We start from the raw sequence: 16,805 nt of genomic DNA, 5'->3' as shown, positions 1-16,805 counted from the left end.
GCGGGAGGCGGGGGCGGGGGGAGCCCACTAGCTCTGTCACCCTCCAGTCTCAGCATCCCAGCTAAACAGTAACACATCTCTCTTACTTGGAATATATGGAGAAATGAGAGGAAGAAAAAAATTATTCATGGTCTCATTAATGCAGTAATAAACATTATTTTATAGTTTGGTATATTTATAATGCAGTAGTTTTTTTTATTTGTTTTTATAGTTGTAATATGTGTTTTTTTTTAAAACTTTCTCTCTTTAAAGGCAACTAAATCAAGTTCATTAATGCCATTTTAATGGCTACGTAGCATTTCATGTGTACACATATATTAGGACATCTTTCCCTTATTCATGAAATGGGGATACTAACATCTTCCTTGCCAGAACTGTTTGAGGGGTTAGAGATGATGTATACATAAGGCCCCAAGTACAATGCTGTTCACCCAGGTAGTGCTTGATCAGTGTTACTGGAAGTTACCATTTCTGTTCATATGAGGTATTCCCTGCACTTCAGATCGTCTTAGAATAATCATAAAAATTGACGAGCTTCTTTGAGTTCTTAATATACACAGCCAACTCCATAAAGGCAACACACCTGCATTACGTACCTTTGTCTGACTTTGGTTTCTCTGGAGGGGAGGGGTAGACAGCCTCTTTGAGGGCCCCTGCTCATCTGTCCCCTGCCACTCACTTCTTTGACCTCCCCCATGGGTGCCCGCCACAGTCCTTGGCATCGGGTGGATACTCGGTGACTATTTGAGGAATTAAGTCAATTATTAGTCTCTGAAAAGGGAGCTGTTTTTGTTTTCCCCTTCTCCTGTGGCTTTGTGAGTTGCTCTCTGCTCTGTTAAAGCATTACTAGAAAGAAGTGTTTTCTTAACCTTTGGTAGTTTTCTTAACCTGTGGTAGTATGGGGAAAAGACCTAGAGAATATGCTGGAGAGGGGCACCTGCGTGGCTCATTTGGTTAAGCGCCTGCCTTTGGCTCAGGTCATGATCCCAGGGTCCTGGGATGGAGCCCCACATCTGGCTCCCTGATCAGCGGGAAGCCTGCTTCTCCCCCTCCCACTCCCCCTGCTTGTGTTCCCCCTCTCGCTGTGTGTGTGTCTCTCTCTGTGTCAAATAAATAAATAAAATCTTTAAAAAAAAAAATATGCTGGAGATAAGGGCAAGTTGTAACTATCGCTTCCTTTGGCAACTGTCTGAACATTTCAGTTATTTATAGGTGAAACAGTTTTCTATAGACAATAGGAAATGAACGATAGTTATACTATTAAAACAAAAGAAAACATTGGTTTTAAACAGTTTTTTTTTTGAACTCTAGCTTAAATATTTTCAGGGGCTGTTGCATGTCTACCTAGATAGAAAGAAAACTATGTATATGTGTGTTAGAGACAGACAGATGGGCATGCAGGTACTCCCCCCTCCCCTGCCAGGCTCCCAGGGTTCTCCATGACCCAAGTTTGGGACCTCCCCAGGGGACTGGTTGTAGATGGCAGGGGACCAGGAGAGAGTCTTGGTGACAAGACTCTCAAGGCTTAGGTGACAAGGAAGGTTTTAGGATAGGGGTAAGCCACTAGTTGCTCCCAACAACAAAATCATAACTGAAGTATCGAAAAGTAGATTTTTTTTTTTTTTTTTTTTAGCAGTTTCACGGAATACGCCTAAGCTGTAAAATTTTAATGCCTCACTTAACCTACCTGGAACCAACATAAGAATTCATTAGTCTGTAAACTGACCCAGGGCTGTCTTGTATTTGTTGAAAGATGGTATCGAGTAACTCATTGCTACTATTGGAGGCGAGTGATGTATTTCAAAGCATATTTCATGCCTTGCATTAAGTCTCAAGGGCTGGAATGTATATGCATATTCTTTCAAAAATCTTCAGTACTCATCCATTTAAGGCAGTTTTCGGGGTAAGAAAAAAATTTTGAAGCCCTTTTGTATTTGTTACCATAATGTAGATTAGCCATGAAATTGTAGGTTTCAGTGCCTTGTTGAAGAGTTTATTATGGTTGAAACATATGTGTAACTATTATTGGTATTTTCATGACTTTTTTGCAGTTATAAAAATAGTACTTACTGGGTGGCTCAGTCAGTTAAGCAACTGACTTTCAGTTCAGGGTCCTGGGATGGAGCCCCAAGTTGGGCTCTCCCCGCTCAGCCAGGAATCTGCTTCTCCCTCTCCCTCTGACCCTCCCCCTGCCCGTGCACACGTGCTCGCTCTTTCTCTCTCAAATAAATGAAATCTTTTTTAAAAAAAAAAATAGTACTTGCTCAGGTAGAAAATTTAGGAAAAAAAATTCAGGGAAGAAAATAAACATAATTCATAAACTTGCCTAGAGAGAACAACTATTAACTTTAGCTCTGTTTTTCTCAATTAACTTCCATATGTACGTAGAATTTTTAGATCCTGCTTATTCCTTAATGTTATACCATGATTATTTTCTCCCATTTGCAAATATTATTTGAAAACATTTTCATGGTTTTAATATTCTAGCACGTGATACTGTAATTTATTCAGTCATTTCTCTGTTGGACTAAAAGGTTGCTTCTAATTTCTTTTTATATACAGTGCTGTAATGAGTATCTTTTGTAGGTAAATATTTGCTTGCATGTCTGATTATTTCTTTGGGATTAATGCTTAGAAATAGATTTGCTTAATTAAAGGCATCAACTCTATACTGGATACCTGCTGCCATGTTGCTTTCCAGAAAACTTGGAGTAATTTCTTTCCAGTAGTATTCAGACGTCTGCCTCTTCAGAAAGTGTTACCTCTTTTGCATCTTTGACAATTTGTTAGACTAAAAACTTCAGTTTCAACAATATTGCTGAATTCATGTGTTTTAGTCTCTCACGCTTTCTAGGTAATATTTTTCCTTATTTTGTGCTATTTGTTACAGATGTCAGTAATTCATGCAACACTGGCTATAATAGCCATAGAAAAGAATGAGGAAAACCTTGAACAAATAGGATTTCCAATGAGATTTTTTTCTGGGTCGGCTAAGTCTCTGTGCATCAGATACCTCAGGGAGTCAAAACAAATTTGATCTACAGCATGAAGTAATAATATACCACACTAGCCCACTGTTCTTGGCTAATAAGGAAAAAAGACACAGCCCTTTTACAGCCTGTCCCAGTGGCATATTGAGCAACCTCGTGTTAAGGAAAGAATTACTGCTGCTTTCAGGCTATGGTTGTGGTGTTTCCCTTAGGAGGAAAAAATGGTTGAAAAATGAAGACCTTTCTCATTGTTCCTCTGATCTCCAAATATCTTGGAAGGACACTTATAGCTGGGGGACAGGGCAGTGTCATTGCAGCCTGGCCGCAGCCTGATCGTAACCCATCTTGAATGCTCTGCCCAGTGGAGTCAACTCCCTGTCCTCTGGCCTCCTCTAAAATACAGGGATCTCAGCAAAGACTGTTTAGTCTGACCAAAGTAAGTAAATAATCTGTGCAAAAGGATTCGCCTTTACACATTCTTGTTGGTCATAGACCGTTTGAGCCAGTCAGATGGAGAGGATCAAGCATCACTCTGTTAATGTTGCCTCAGCCTGATGGTCCTGGAGGTTGAGCAGTGGGCAAGCTCAGAAGGTCTTATGTCCATCTCTCCCTGAGAAATGGCCATTGTCTGCCCTGTTTCTGTTCACTGGTGATGAAGGTGGAACGAGACCCATCTCTGAATTCTTGTCTCTTCGAGAAAACTGGAACAGAGGCCCAGAGAGAGGGGAAGCGGAATTTTTCAGCATTGGGCTCCATGCTGAGAATGAACAGGACAACAATTGCAATGCTCTTTGCTCAGCAGTTTTGCAAGATCAGGGTGGGCTTGTGACTAAGGTTTCTTGGTGACTTCTCATGACAGAGCAGCTTCCAGTTAATGGGATCTGTCTTCTAGCCACTGATTTCCTGCAGTTTCTGGGGCTTCCTTTGTGCAAGATAGAGTGATGACACCTTTCTGTTTCTTCCCTCAAAAGTCATCATCTGTGCACAGATGAAGGGTCTTGTTTGTGAGTGAACAGCCTGAGTCTCCCAGGTCGTTTTCTCTTCTGAACTGTACATACTCCGTGAAAAGTGCAAAGGAACCCCAGAGCCTTCAGGATGCATTTTGTGGTTTGCCCGATTGAGACATATAGTTTTGGAGGCCAATTCTAACTTTCAGACTTCTAATGTAAATAACAGTCATTAGGATCCTCTGGACCATAGCCTTTTCTATTGCCCTTGCAGACTTAGATACATTCATGGGCAGGACGCAGAAGATTCCACAGCCTCTCATGTGATGGCCTAAAACTTCAAGAGCTGTGTAAAAGGACTTTGGTTATAAAGACAAGGCTGTAGCTGGTGGCTTGGAATTCAGTGGCTTCTGCCCAGATGGTAGAGCTGCCTTGTCAGTGGGTGCATCCCACTCCTCCATGGGTGATGTTGCTGGCCCAGTAAGGGCTCAGAGCCCCAGTCCGGTTCTGTAGCGTGAGCCTGCACACGGTCATCCAGGCCAGAAGGTTGGAAGTTGGCGCACACTCCTCTCCTGACCTCACCACCTTCAGTTAGATACCAGATGTTTGCCATACATCTTCGGGCTGCTCCAGTCCTTTGTTTTTGGTCCTTACTGCCTCTGTGTTTAGACCCTCAGTCCTTGGTGCAGAAACCTTCCAGCTGGTCCCTCCACCTGCTGTTTCATCTCCTTGTATTGAGTCTGGTCAAAGACTCTTCCCTTTCAACAACCCCATGATCATAGTGATGTCACGGCAGAGGCCGCTAACATTTATTGAGTGCTTCCTGTATACCAGGCATTATTGTTATCTCCGTCCTCCTAACAGCCTCCTTACAACAGGAAGTACTGCTAGTCTCCCCATTAACATGAATGGTAAAACTGAGGCACAAGGAGGCCTATAGGAGTTTTCCACAGTCATAGAGCTACAAATGAGGGGAGCCAGGATTGACGCCCCAGTGGCGATGGCCGGCTCTTCAGTTGCATACAAGGCCCCCTGTGGTTTGAGCCAGGGCTCCCTCTTCTGCCCAAGCCCTCCAGACTGCAGCTGTGCCAAACACCCTGGCTCCAGCCTGCCACAGGACCTTTGCTTATGTTGTCCCCTTTGGAGAAATCTCACATGGCTCTTGGTCCTCCCTTCTTGGCCTCACAGATTCCTTTCTGGGAGGGGTGCCCAGGTTGACCAGTGCATGGAACTCAGGTGGGACATTTGACAAATGCCGAATCCCAGGTCCCAGCCCTGGAGATTCTGATCTGGCAGGCCTGGGGTGGGGACAGGCACCCGATTACAGGTAACCCTGGTTGAGCATGAGGTCAGGAACCACCGCTGTGGAGTGCTGTATTCCTGGGTACTCGGCACACCCTGTCTGAATTATCACTTCGCTTCTCTGTGCCCCATTCAGATGGGGTAGAGACAGTGTCTTATTGCCTCCTTGCCTGGAATAGAGTAGGCAACAGTGAATAGGATGCTTAAATCCTACTATCAATTTATTGTCTCTTTCTAAGGCTGAAAAGAAAGTGGTGCCTAAAGCGCTTTACTGTGCAGAGAAGGCAGAAGGTTGGGCTGTGAAATAGAATTTCTCTTCTAATCCACAAAGAATTGAGCTGCTTAGAGAGTAATGTTCATGCTGGCCCTGAGTCCTACACACCAGCCAATAGGACCGGAACTAGTTGCCAGGAGTGAATTCTGGGCTCTGCTGTAAATACGATGAGCAGTTTGCCGCCACCCAGATCCCCAGGGGGCTGCCACGAGGTGCGAATAAGGAGGAAGCATGCAGCTCGGTGTGCTTTGGTGGGCCGGTCCCCAGTTTCACTAGGAGGTAATCGGGGGCACATCACATCAGCAATCACAGCAGAAGCGGGGGGCAGGAGGAGTAACAGAGAACCTCAAAAGTCTTCCAAGAGGGAAGAACAGAATCACGATTACAGTGGCTGTCATTTGTAAGGCACTTGTACTGTGTCTGGTGCTGAGTGGGTACTGATGTTAATACACAATTTTACTTTTATTTTTTTTTTAAAGATTTTATTTATTTGACAGCACAAGTAGGCAGAGTGGCAGGCAGAGGGAGAGGGAGAAGCAGGCTCCCCGCTGAGCAGGGAGCCCGACGCGGGGCTTGATCCCAGGACCCTGAGATTACGACCTGAGCCAAAGGCAGACGCGTAACTGACTGAGCCACCCAGGCGCCCTTACCACACAATTTTATCTGATCCTCACAGTAACCCTCTGCGTTAAAAACTGTTCCCATTTCATTCATGAACAATCTGAAGGTAAGAGCGGTTAAATGACTGTCTGAAGGTCAGAGAGTTGGTAAAATGGAGATTAGAGACCCTAATGGAAATGGTCAACGGCATCAGATGGAGAAGCATCATGAGAGGAGGGGGAGGGATGGTCTTCTGGCCTATTTTCCTCCGTGCCCCACCTATTCTGTTTTGTTATTTATAAAAGTATTATGTATTCATGGTTACCAACAACAACCAAATCTTCCAACCACGTATAAGGAGTAACATGAAAACCAGAACTCTCTACACCTGTTCCCACACCCTGTATTTACTCCCCATACTGGAACCTTCTGAGGAGCTGCTTCTGTGTCTTTCCTAAGCTTCCTAGTGGCCTAGGAGTGGGGAGGTATGTCTTAACTAAGCATTAACCTCAGGACTGAGTACGGGAAAGGTACGGGATGTGTTGAAGGTCTGAGAGGTAGAACTTCAGAGGGCAGAAGGTTCTGCCACAACTGTTGTCTTTACTGGAATCAGGGGTGAAAAAGACTCTGGAAACTGAATTCTTTCTTCCTTTCTCCACTGCTGCAGAACATCATATTCAGAAATGAAGGCCATCCCGGGACAGGAAACCTCACCACCAGCTTCTAAATGCTTGGGTGGTGGTGTAACCCCGGAGAGCCTTGGTTTCCTTGCCCTAGACTCACATGCACAAGTATACGTGTACACATGCCTCTTTTGTTGGGCTTGTTGTTTAGGTCGTATGTTTTTCCCAGCAGGTAGGTTGGTTAGAAGCTGGTAACATGTACAGGAAAATTTCAGCCCAATGGTGATCAAGAGTGATTTCACATACCCAAAACTGTGGGCTTTTTACCCTTTATCCTCTGACATAGAAAACCTGTTAATAGAGATAAGGGCTTTATTCGCTCTTCCTCCTGTATCTTTAGGTAGTCAAGCTGTGTTTACTTAGGATGGACTAGGCTGTAGTTAAAATGAGTGATGAGAAGTGAGTTTGGATTGTTCTGAGATTCAGAATATGCTAACTAAAAGGAATCATGGAGTTCAGTAGCTTTAAAACTTGTATTTATTTTTAAGGACTTTTACATTTATTTTAGACAGCATGCGAACTGGTAGGGGGGTAAAGGGCAGGAGGAGAGAAAATCTCAAGCAGACTCGCTACTGAGTGCAGAGCCCGACTCGGGGCTCAGTCCCACAACCCTGAGATCATGACCTGAGCCAAAAACCAAGAGTCAGACGCTTAACCAGCTGAGCCATCCAGGTGCCCCTTAAACTTTTTTTTTTATATTACAGAACCCTGCCCCCTCCCCCCAAATTCTAACATGGAAGCTCAATATATAAAACAGCCGAAGGGGTAAATGGTAGCCTGCAGTTTCCCCAAGATAGTTAATGCAGAAGTAAGGCTCTGTAGAGTGTGCAATTTGAAAACCACTGATTGAGTCTAATCCCTTTATTTTGGAGATATAACAAAAATTGAGATTCAGTGTGTTAAAGTGACTTGTCCGAGGTATACAGCTAATTATTTGGGGGTGTTGAGAAGATCTCAAAGTGTGGCCTTCCCCAAAGGTAGACACTCAGCCCAGGCGTCTTGATCGTCCTCCAGACACTACAGCAGCAAAGATAAAAATTAGGTCATAACAGCAGTCTCGGTACAAAATGTTTTCCAGCTTGGCAGGATGTTAGGAACTCCTGCCCTTAGATGTTCCTTCCAGCCAGCTCTGTTGGTGGTCAGCCGGTAGCATGTGGTGGCAAGACTGTAGCATGCTCTCGGAGAGCTGGGTTCTGGAGTGAGCAGCCTGCATCCCCTCCCAGCTCCCCTGCTTACTGTTTCACCTTGGGCAGGCGGCTTGAGTTCTCTCACTTTCTCATCTGAAAAAGATGTCCCGACTTCAGAAGCTTGCACTGGGGATCCAGTGAGATACTGCGTGTATCTCCCCCGTGTGCTGGCACAGACCGGGTGCTTAATGGCGGTTGGGTGCTGGGCTTGTGGTGCCCACAGTTGGGGTAGTATTGGTTATTAGTACTGATTATTGCTCCGGCTGCTCTGGCATCTTCCTGCTCACTTTCTGATGCTCAGCGCCCTGTCCCGTATCTCCGCGTCACGCTCTAGCATTCACCTTGCCGAAATGGGAAAGTGCCATCCTCCTCACTCCGCTGAGCCAAGTGGGGGCCATTCATAAATGCCCATTAATGGCCTTTGTTGTTTTAATCATTTTTCGTTGTTGCTCACTCCTTTCCCCAGCTCACTGGCTCTTGTATTTGCTCCTAGCAGAGTCCTTGGAATGTAGTTGGTGCTCAGCAAATACTCGTTGATGTGAATGGTACTGCTGTTCCATCAGAAAGGGAGGAAGAACCTGGAACCAGTCGGGGTGACTGTCCTGCCCCTCCCTCCCCACCGCCCACCACCCTTGAACTCATTGTCTTGTCACCAGCCAGCTCGTCCTGTGTCCTACACTCCCTCCCCTTGTACTGACATCTTCCCATCCTTTTATCAGTTCGCACACTTTCGGATCTCTCTCCATGCTGCGCTCTCTTCTAGGGAGTTTCCTGGTTGATCTTTCATGCCGACACCCTAGTACCTACCTCGACCTGGATGAGCACTCATGACGTCCTCAGACATGCCTTCCTGTCAGCTGGGAGACCTTGTCCCACTCGGAGACCCCACTCTCAGTTCCCAGCTGCACATGTCACTTACTGTGAACTATTCAGGGGATTCAAAGCGAAGCAAATAAACAGTTAGTAGAAGGATGTGTGTATTCTATTAAAGCAAATGCTTTAGTCTTTATTGCAGTTATGTAATAGGCAGTAGCCATGATAGCCGAGGGCCATGAAAACAAGAGATGGCAGAGTTTATGGTGTTCTCTAGAATACAAGATTGTGTGTGTGTGCGTGTGCATGCACGCACATCTCTGTCGCATGCTCAGAGCCTGTTTTTGAGATAACAGAGATATCAGACCTTGAGCTTTTTTTTTAGCAATAGCTTGGTGGCTGGAAATAGAAAATTAGTTTCTATAGCTAAAAAAATACTCTTTTCAAATACTACCTGGAACAGTGGTTCTGAGTGTGTGGTCCCTGGATCAAGAGCATCAGCATCACCAGGACTTTATTAGAAATACAAATTCTAGGGTCCCACCCCAGATTTATTGGATCTTTGAGGGGGTCCTTTGGGTTTGGGGTCCAACCATCTGTGTTTCAACTACCCCCTTTCCCGAGTAGTTCTGATACGCTAAAGTCTGAGAGCTTCTAACCTTAGAAATTGACTTCTGATTCATCACCCAGACCATGGTTCTAATTAGGAAGGTGTTCTTGGGGGTCTTTAAGCCTAGATTAGGTTCTAGCTCTTGATTCATCTTTATTATGAGTCTGAGAGTGTCCAGATAAGGAGAAATAGGTACATTGGTTTTTTGATGTTCTTTAATCAAATAATATCGATAGTTTATGGATAAGAGGCAAAGAATTGACTACCTTCTTTAAACCAGAATGTTAAAAATATTTACTGATAATAGAATATAACCAATTCTGTTGCTGGTTTTTCTTTTCTTTCTTTTTTTTTTTGAAGATGTAGCTTCCATTAAGGTGCATTTTATGGGTAATAAATACTATATATACAATATTTTTCACTGACTTTTAATTTCTATTTTGGATATTGAGTCCTGTTACTACCAGACTTTTACTTTCATCACACCTTTCTCCAAAGGATTCATGGCATATTTATTAAGGTATTAAATAAAAATCAATCTAAAGCATTTTACAGTGCTCTTTGTAATCTTTGGAAATACCCTAAAGTTGCAGAATAAGGGTTTATAAGTCATGGCATAGCCACTAAAGGATAATTTTCAAATTGGATAGAAATAAATCATCAGTTATAGGTAATTAGATGAGTGAAAATTTGGGAGTTGAATACATGAGAGCCCTGCCCTGTCTATGATTTTCAGGATTTCCAGTGTGAAACAGAAGAACCTGGATTTTAAACCCTTAAAGAGTGATAGTTTGACTAGACTTGAGGTATCCCAGGCTTAGTAAGACTAGAATATGTGAGTTGACTTAATTAGATTAGTAGAAAGTCTGCAGTGAGTAGTCCTTTTAATATATTTCTTGCTAAAAGTGTTCAGTTAATCTAGCCTTTACTGAAATCTGTAACACTGTGCAAATCTCTCTTGATTTCCTGCACTTTAGTTCTTTGGGTTTTGATTTTTTGTTTTAATCTGTAACGTGGTAAGTGTTGGTTTAGATAAACAATGCCTGTTTTACCTTCATTAAAGGAACAATCATTTTTACCTATATAGTGGAAATCAGAATATAAATAAGATGCAAACTAAATTTTTTGGCTAGATTTTGCTAGTCTGATAAAAATTTTGTATGCCTAATCTTTTCAGAATCTGTGTTTAGGAAAAGAAATATGGCAGATTAGTTCTTTTGAATTAGTTATTTTTAAAGTTAGTGTAGGGGCACCTGGGTAGCTCAGTTGAGTGTCCGACTCTTGATTTCGGCTCAGGTCGTGAACTCAGGTTATGAGAAAGCCCCCTGTTGGGCTCTGTGCTGGGCATGGAACCTGCTTGAGATTCTCTCTCTCTCCCTCTCCCTCTGCCCCTCCCCACTAAAAAATAAAATAAAGTTAGTGTATGTTTCATGATATTTTTGCTTTTATTTTTTTTAGAGATTTATTAGAGAGTACGGGTGAGCAGGGGGAGGGGCAAGGGAGAGGGAGACAAGCAGACTCCCCACCTAGAAGGGAGCCTGATGGAGCTTGGTCCCAAGACCCCAAGATCATGACCTCAGCCAAAATGAAGAGTTGGATGCTCAACTGACTGAGCCACTCAGGTCTCCCCCCCACCCCCAAGATTTATTTGAGAGAGATTTTTGCTTTTAAGTAAGTATCATTGACTCTGGTTGATGGAAACTTCTTGTATATTTCCTTAGTAGGCATGTTGAAAATGTTACTGCTTAGTTTGTGGAATTTACATAAACTGGGGCATTAACTGATATTTGCATTTTCATTTAGGTTTTTGTCTTTCTTTTTGTATTTTTTAAATGAAAAGTACAATCTCATTAAATCTGAAATCTTTTCTTACAGTGATCCGTATGTGAAACTTTCACTGTACGTAGCGGATGAGAATAGAGAACTCGCTTTGGTGCAGACAAAAACAATTAAAAAGGTAGGTGTCCATCCTTAATTAAACTTCATGTAAGTCATAATTTAATCCAATTAAATTAAGTACTTTGGCGCTGTAGAAGTTTATATTTTAAGTTTGGCAGTATTTTAATTTTAAACATCTCCCGGTATTAAATCTATAAATTTAACATAGAGCAAGCTTTTCAGTATTAACCCAGGATATCCATTCTGGCTTTTAGTTAAATGATTGTAAAAGCAATATTCTTAAAATAAGTATTCTTAAAATTAGCAGTTCTTTTTCCCTGCAAAGAATACAGTAAGACAAGGATTTGTTCTTGTTGGCTTGTTGTTTTTCATGAAGGCATTTAAAATAATTTAAAATACATTTAATGGAATGGAGTGGTTTGTGCAATTGGTAGACACAAAAGGAATGGTTTAACTTGAGACAAATATTACCAAAGGAAGCGAAATATTTTGCTTAGTTACATGAGAACAAGTGAAAATATTAATGAAATTATACATTTATGTGTATCTATTTTCTAAATCTTCATTACATGATTTCATTAAAGATGTTCTTATAATTATATTTTAATTCATCTATCACCATGTTTCCCTGTATGTGTGTATGCGTTTGTGTGTGTGTAAATCTAAGTATTTACTCCATATTTGGGGCATTTATTGAAGATGTGGGTTTTTTATCCAAAGTACTGTTTTTATCTGTGCTTCAGTATTATTTATCAATTACTACTATTTTCCCGGCACCTTTGGGGGGCAGATAGTCCAATACTTTGTGTGATAAGCTTTTCCTGGGGAATAGGATGGCTTTAAAAAATGCTAACTCTCCTGCCATTGTGCAGACACCTGAGCTCCTAGACCGGGTCATTCTATGTAAGGAGCAGCCATTGTAGCCCGTCCTCCACCTGGCTTTGTGAGTGGCATTAAAAATCTGTTTTGCAAACAAGAGCCCGTGTTTTGATTAGCGGGGAGGACTCCGGCGAAGCACGGAGGCCATTGTTCCGGGCGGCAGGCGCTGTCCCTGCTTCAGCCGGCAGCGAGCTGGGGGCCCCGCCTGGGAGGGCCGGCGCCCTGCAGCGCAGGCGGACCGGGGGGAGACCTGGGCGCCCGGCCGCGGAGGGAGCCGAGAACCACAGCCCCCACCCCACCCCCACCCCGCCAGCCGAGCCTGGGGGGACCGACAAGACTTTTCCTGCCCGGGGCGGGCCGCCGCCTCCCCCCTCTCCCTCCTCTCCCGCCCAGCGCGCCTGCTCTGCCTCGCTCGCAGCCTCCCGGTTAGTATTTCTGTGCTGCGCGCGCTCGCTCGGTTTGCTTTCGGAGCTGCGGTCCTCCTCCTCCCTCGTGGCCGGCCGCCTGGTCCTTCGTGCGCGCCGCGGGCTCACGTCGGTGCGCCCGACCCCCTCCTGCCATTTGCCTCTCGCCCCGTGCCTTTCTGGGCAGCCCGCGCCCCGGACTGCATCCGCCCCCGGCAGGCCCGGTCCTGCCCTGCCCCTCCTGCTGCCCGCCTGGCACCTCTCCCTCCTCCCCCCCTCTTTCTCTCTCCCTCTCCCTCTCACTCATTGTATCCCGGCTCCATTCACAGGCAAAAGTATGAAGCCCCATCCTTTTCACATTGGGTTCCCTCTTGAGTTGTGGGCGGGCAAAGTGCTGATTTTTTAAAATGCCAGTTCAGTGTTGTGTGAATTCTGTGTGTGTTGTTTCTTGGGGTGCATTTGTGTTCTATCTGTGCTGCTTTGTGGACTAGTATGTTAAAGGAATTCGATTGAGAGAGGCAAATATGGTTCAGCCTAAATACCTGTAGCCTTTGGTGAGGTGGTGATTTTCAGTCTGTACATAGGATTTTTGAGGGGTGTATTTATTTAAGAGTATTATGCATGTCCAAATGCATTAACGTGTATATATGTATTCTTGCACAGTGTCTGTTTCATCTTAGTTTCAGAGGATGCTTGGCAGCCCATCTTTTGTCCGTACTGAGGACAGAAGTATCTGTTCCATGTCCTTGTGAGATAGATATTTAGATTGGTATGGAGATGGGTGGGTGGATGGACAGAGGAATGGATAGAAGGATTGAAGGATAGGGAGGTGAAGATTTTAAACACCGGTTATTTTGGGGAAAAAATCCACTTCGGATTTATAACTGGCAGGTTTTGTTTTTTTTTTTCATGAATTATAATCTGATCGTCATTATCGTTCTTTATAAAATACTCTTCATATTTCAGTATTTATGTAAATAGCAAATACTTTTGCCTTTCCCTACCTGCTTCTTTACTCTCCAAAACAGATTTGTGGCAGGTCGAGAGAAATGAATTCATTTCCTTCTAGATGAAGTAAGCCTATGAATGTGAATTTCTTGAAGAATATCTTCATATTTTTCATGATGATGGCTCTTTGTAGGTCCCTGACATTATTCCTTCTGGTTGATAGCATGCAGTTTATGGTTTCTTATCTATGAATTATCTGTTTCATAAATACATCCCTTCCTCTCTAGTTTGGTTTGTAGAATAGTTTCAAATAATTGACTAAAATGCTTTTTATTGCCATTTTGAGTATCTCTTAGCTATTATTTTTAATCACAAAAAAAATGTTGAAGCAAATATGTGGATTGCATTGTACTAGTAACTGTTCATGTTCCAAAGACTGTAAAAGATATTACAAGATAATTTCTCTTCCAGACGCTGAACCCAAAGTGGAATGAAGAATTTTATTTTAGAGTAAGTTTTTCATTTTTTTGATAATAACTATTATTGATAACTAGGTTGATAGCACAATAGATTCATACTGAGTAAAAGCTGTTAAATTTTTATGTGAAATTCTTTTGAGAAATGGCTGGGTAGCCACCTCATGTGGCCTAAGGTTTCAAAGACTGCCTAGTAGCAGCAAAATCTGGACTTGTTTCATTTTGGGGGTGTTTTAGAGAAGCAAAAAGAAAAGTTACCCAAGTACCATATTTTAGCTTTTCTACTCAAATTTTTCTTTAAAAATACGGTAAAATATAATTAAAACAATAGCTTAATTATTTCTATGAGACACGGGTTATGAATGATTTTAGAGGTAAAATAAAGCAACAGAGGCAACATGATTAAAAAGAAGCCTAAAACTTACCAGTCATGTTCTAGTTAGGAAGGGAGAGTTTTGTAATTGAAACGTGTGTGTGTACAAGTGTTAATATAAAACTATTTCTGGACTATAAATATCACTGAATTGGGTAAAATTTCCTCAGCCTTGTATGTTTAACACCTAGAAGAGCTATATGTAGAAGTGACAATTGTGTGAATTAATGGAGATTAATTACTATTCAAGGAGTTTTTGTGGTGGTTGCTGTATTTTTTTGTACAAAAACTTGGGAAATACTAAACTGCTCATCTGTTGGAAAGTTTTCTTTTCCCCCCTCTTCAAAATCAATATACTTTGCCTCTATAGCTGTGATATTAAAAACTTCTTTACTTCCAGAAATGCTCCAGATGAGATCTTCAGATTAGTGCAGATTCCCAAAGAACAATACTACCATTAGACCCATTACATTAGGTCCTGATTTCTTCCTTTCAAACACAATTGTATTTTACGTGCTCCTAACTTCAGTCACTATCTACACTATCTGTTTTCTGTTATGTTCAGAGCTAAAATATGGTATTGATATTTTAATACTTGGTGGATCCTATGTATAGCCTCTATCAGATGCATTTAAATTACTCCGTGAAGGACCGAAAAGCTAATGGGGGCAGATAGATGTTGTTGGCCCTTAGTTAAGTCTCAAATACAGCTTTCCACTTGTAAAACTCCAAATGACCTAGACTGCTTTCAGTTTAACACCTGGGCCACATTTATGTAAATTTTAGTGCATCCAAGATTTTGTCAACTTACCTTGGCTATAGCAGTTTGTAAACTCTGTTTTTCTTGGCTTTAAAAAAAAGGGGGGGGGGGCTTTGTTTTTTTCATTCCACAAATCTCAATTGAGTGCCTACTGTGTGCCGCTCCTTCCAGGGCCTGTGTGGATGCATTGGTCAGCACAACCTTCACAGAGCTTCCAGACAGATCCTAGCTAGATCCCCGTCCATCTGCTTGCTCTGTCACTAAGCGGAGGGCAGGCCAAGGGGCCAGAAGCCCGTGAATTGCTCCGTGCTGTACTGTCAAACTTTATTTTGTTTCACTTTCCATGGTGAAGCAGTAGACCTGAATCCCATCTCTGGCTCTACCACTTACCACCTTTGTGACCTTAGAACTCCACCTGAAGACAGACACTAGCTGTGAGTTCCTTCTCTCTCATGAAGGAGAAAGAAGTCCTCCCTTGATGGGGTTGTTTTCATGCAATGATGTAAATCAGAAAGCTTAACTACCAGGTATCCCATATGGTTGGTACTTAATAAATGATAATTGAGCCTGAATGATGATTCCTGCCATTTTGGTGAGGTTTTGGTTAAGAGAAAGAAGCAAAAAGACACTGAAAGCCCCAGGAGCTCTGACCCCACAGTTGCTGGAAGTTGGGACATCTTTGATTTCTTTGTTCTCTCTAATTTCAAAGCGTGGGCTCTGAGACAAGCAGGTCAGACCTGGTTGGGGCCTCCCGGTTGCCCCACATATTACTTATGGGCTCCTGGGCAGGTTACTTAACCCTCAGAGTCTCAGCTCCCCATTTGCAAAATTAGGAGGACAGTTATACACCATAGGTTGCTGTCAGGATTAGATGAGGTCATGTGTTTTTGATATTTAATAAGGAGATAGTGCCCCCAAAATAAGTATACAATAGTCATTAGCTCCTTTTACTATTCTCTTCATTTTTGTCACTGCTATCCTCATTATAATTATAGACCTAAGAGATTTCCTCAGGCACAGACCTTTGTGAAGATGTCACCTTGGTCTCCATGCCTTTTGTAGGGGAGATACAGAAACTCTCTAAAACTATTTAAGGGCGCCTGGGTGGCTCAGTTGGTTAAGCTACTGCCTTCGGTTCAGGTCATGATCCTGGAGTCCCTGGATCGAGTCCTACATCGGGCTCCCTGCTCGGCAGGGAGTCTGCTTCTCCCTCTGACCCTAACCCCTCTCATGTGCTCTCCCTCATTCTCTCTCTCTCAAATAAATAAATCTTTAAAAAAAAAAAAACTATTTAAAATTTTCTTTGCAGCCAAGAGCATCTTATTCTTCTAATATGCCTAAATATTAGGCATAGAATAATCCAGAAATCAGTAATAGAAAATGTGATTTAGTAGACACAGGATTTCTAGAAGCGTAGCAGTTTAATTAGATGACACAGATGATCTAGGTGCATTATAAAGCATTTCATTCTATGTCTCTTATCCTTCGAGTTATTTCTGCTCATTTTTTAAAATACTATTTTTGTCCCCTTTATAGGTAAACCCGTCTAATCACAGACTTCTGTTTGAAGTATTTGATGAAAACAGATTGGTAAGTGGGTCCCAGTTCTTGATTTTTTGCTTCATTTTTTAAAAACTGAATTTTAAAGCAGCATCTTTCA

At 42.6% G+C, this 16,805-nt stretch overlaps 1 protein-coding gene across 3 annotated transcripts in view; it reads left to right on the top strand.

Annotated features, from left to right (window-relative positions):
- NEDD4L (NEDD4 like E3 ubiquitin protein ligase) overlaps window positions 1–16,805 on the top strand; it is a 335,624-nt gene that overhangs the window by 176,915 nt on the left and 141,904 nt on the right. For all 3 annotated transcript variants that reach the window (XM_034995969.1, XM_034995968.1, XM_034995970.1), the window contains 3 exons: window positions 11,282–11,363; window positions 14,008–14,046; window positions 16,682–16,735. In XM_034995969.1, coding sequence (XP_034851860.1) covers window positions 11,282–11,363; window positions 14,008–14,046; window positions 16,682–16,735 — 175 coding nt within the window. The remainder of the gene's footprint in view (window positions 1–11,281; window positions 11,364–14,007; window positions 14,047–16,681; window positions 16,736–16,805) is intronic.

The sequence above is a fragment of the Mirounga leonina genome, unplaced genomic scaffold (assembly GCF_011800145.1).
Source record: "Mirounga leonina isolate KUSES-001 unplaced genomic scaffold, KU_Mleo_1.0 Mir_93, whole genome shotgun sequence".
Lineage (NCBI taxonomy): Eukaryota > Metazoa > Chordata > Mammalia > Carnivora > Phocidae > Mirounga > Mirounga leonina.
This window is presented reverse-complemented; position numbering and strand designations above follow the sequence as displayed.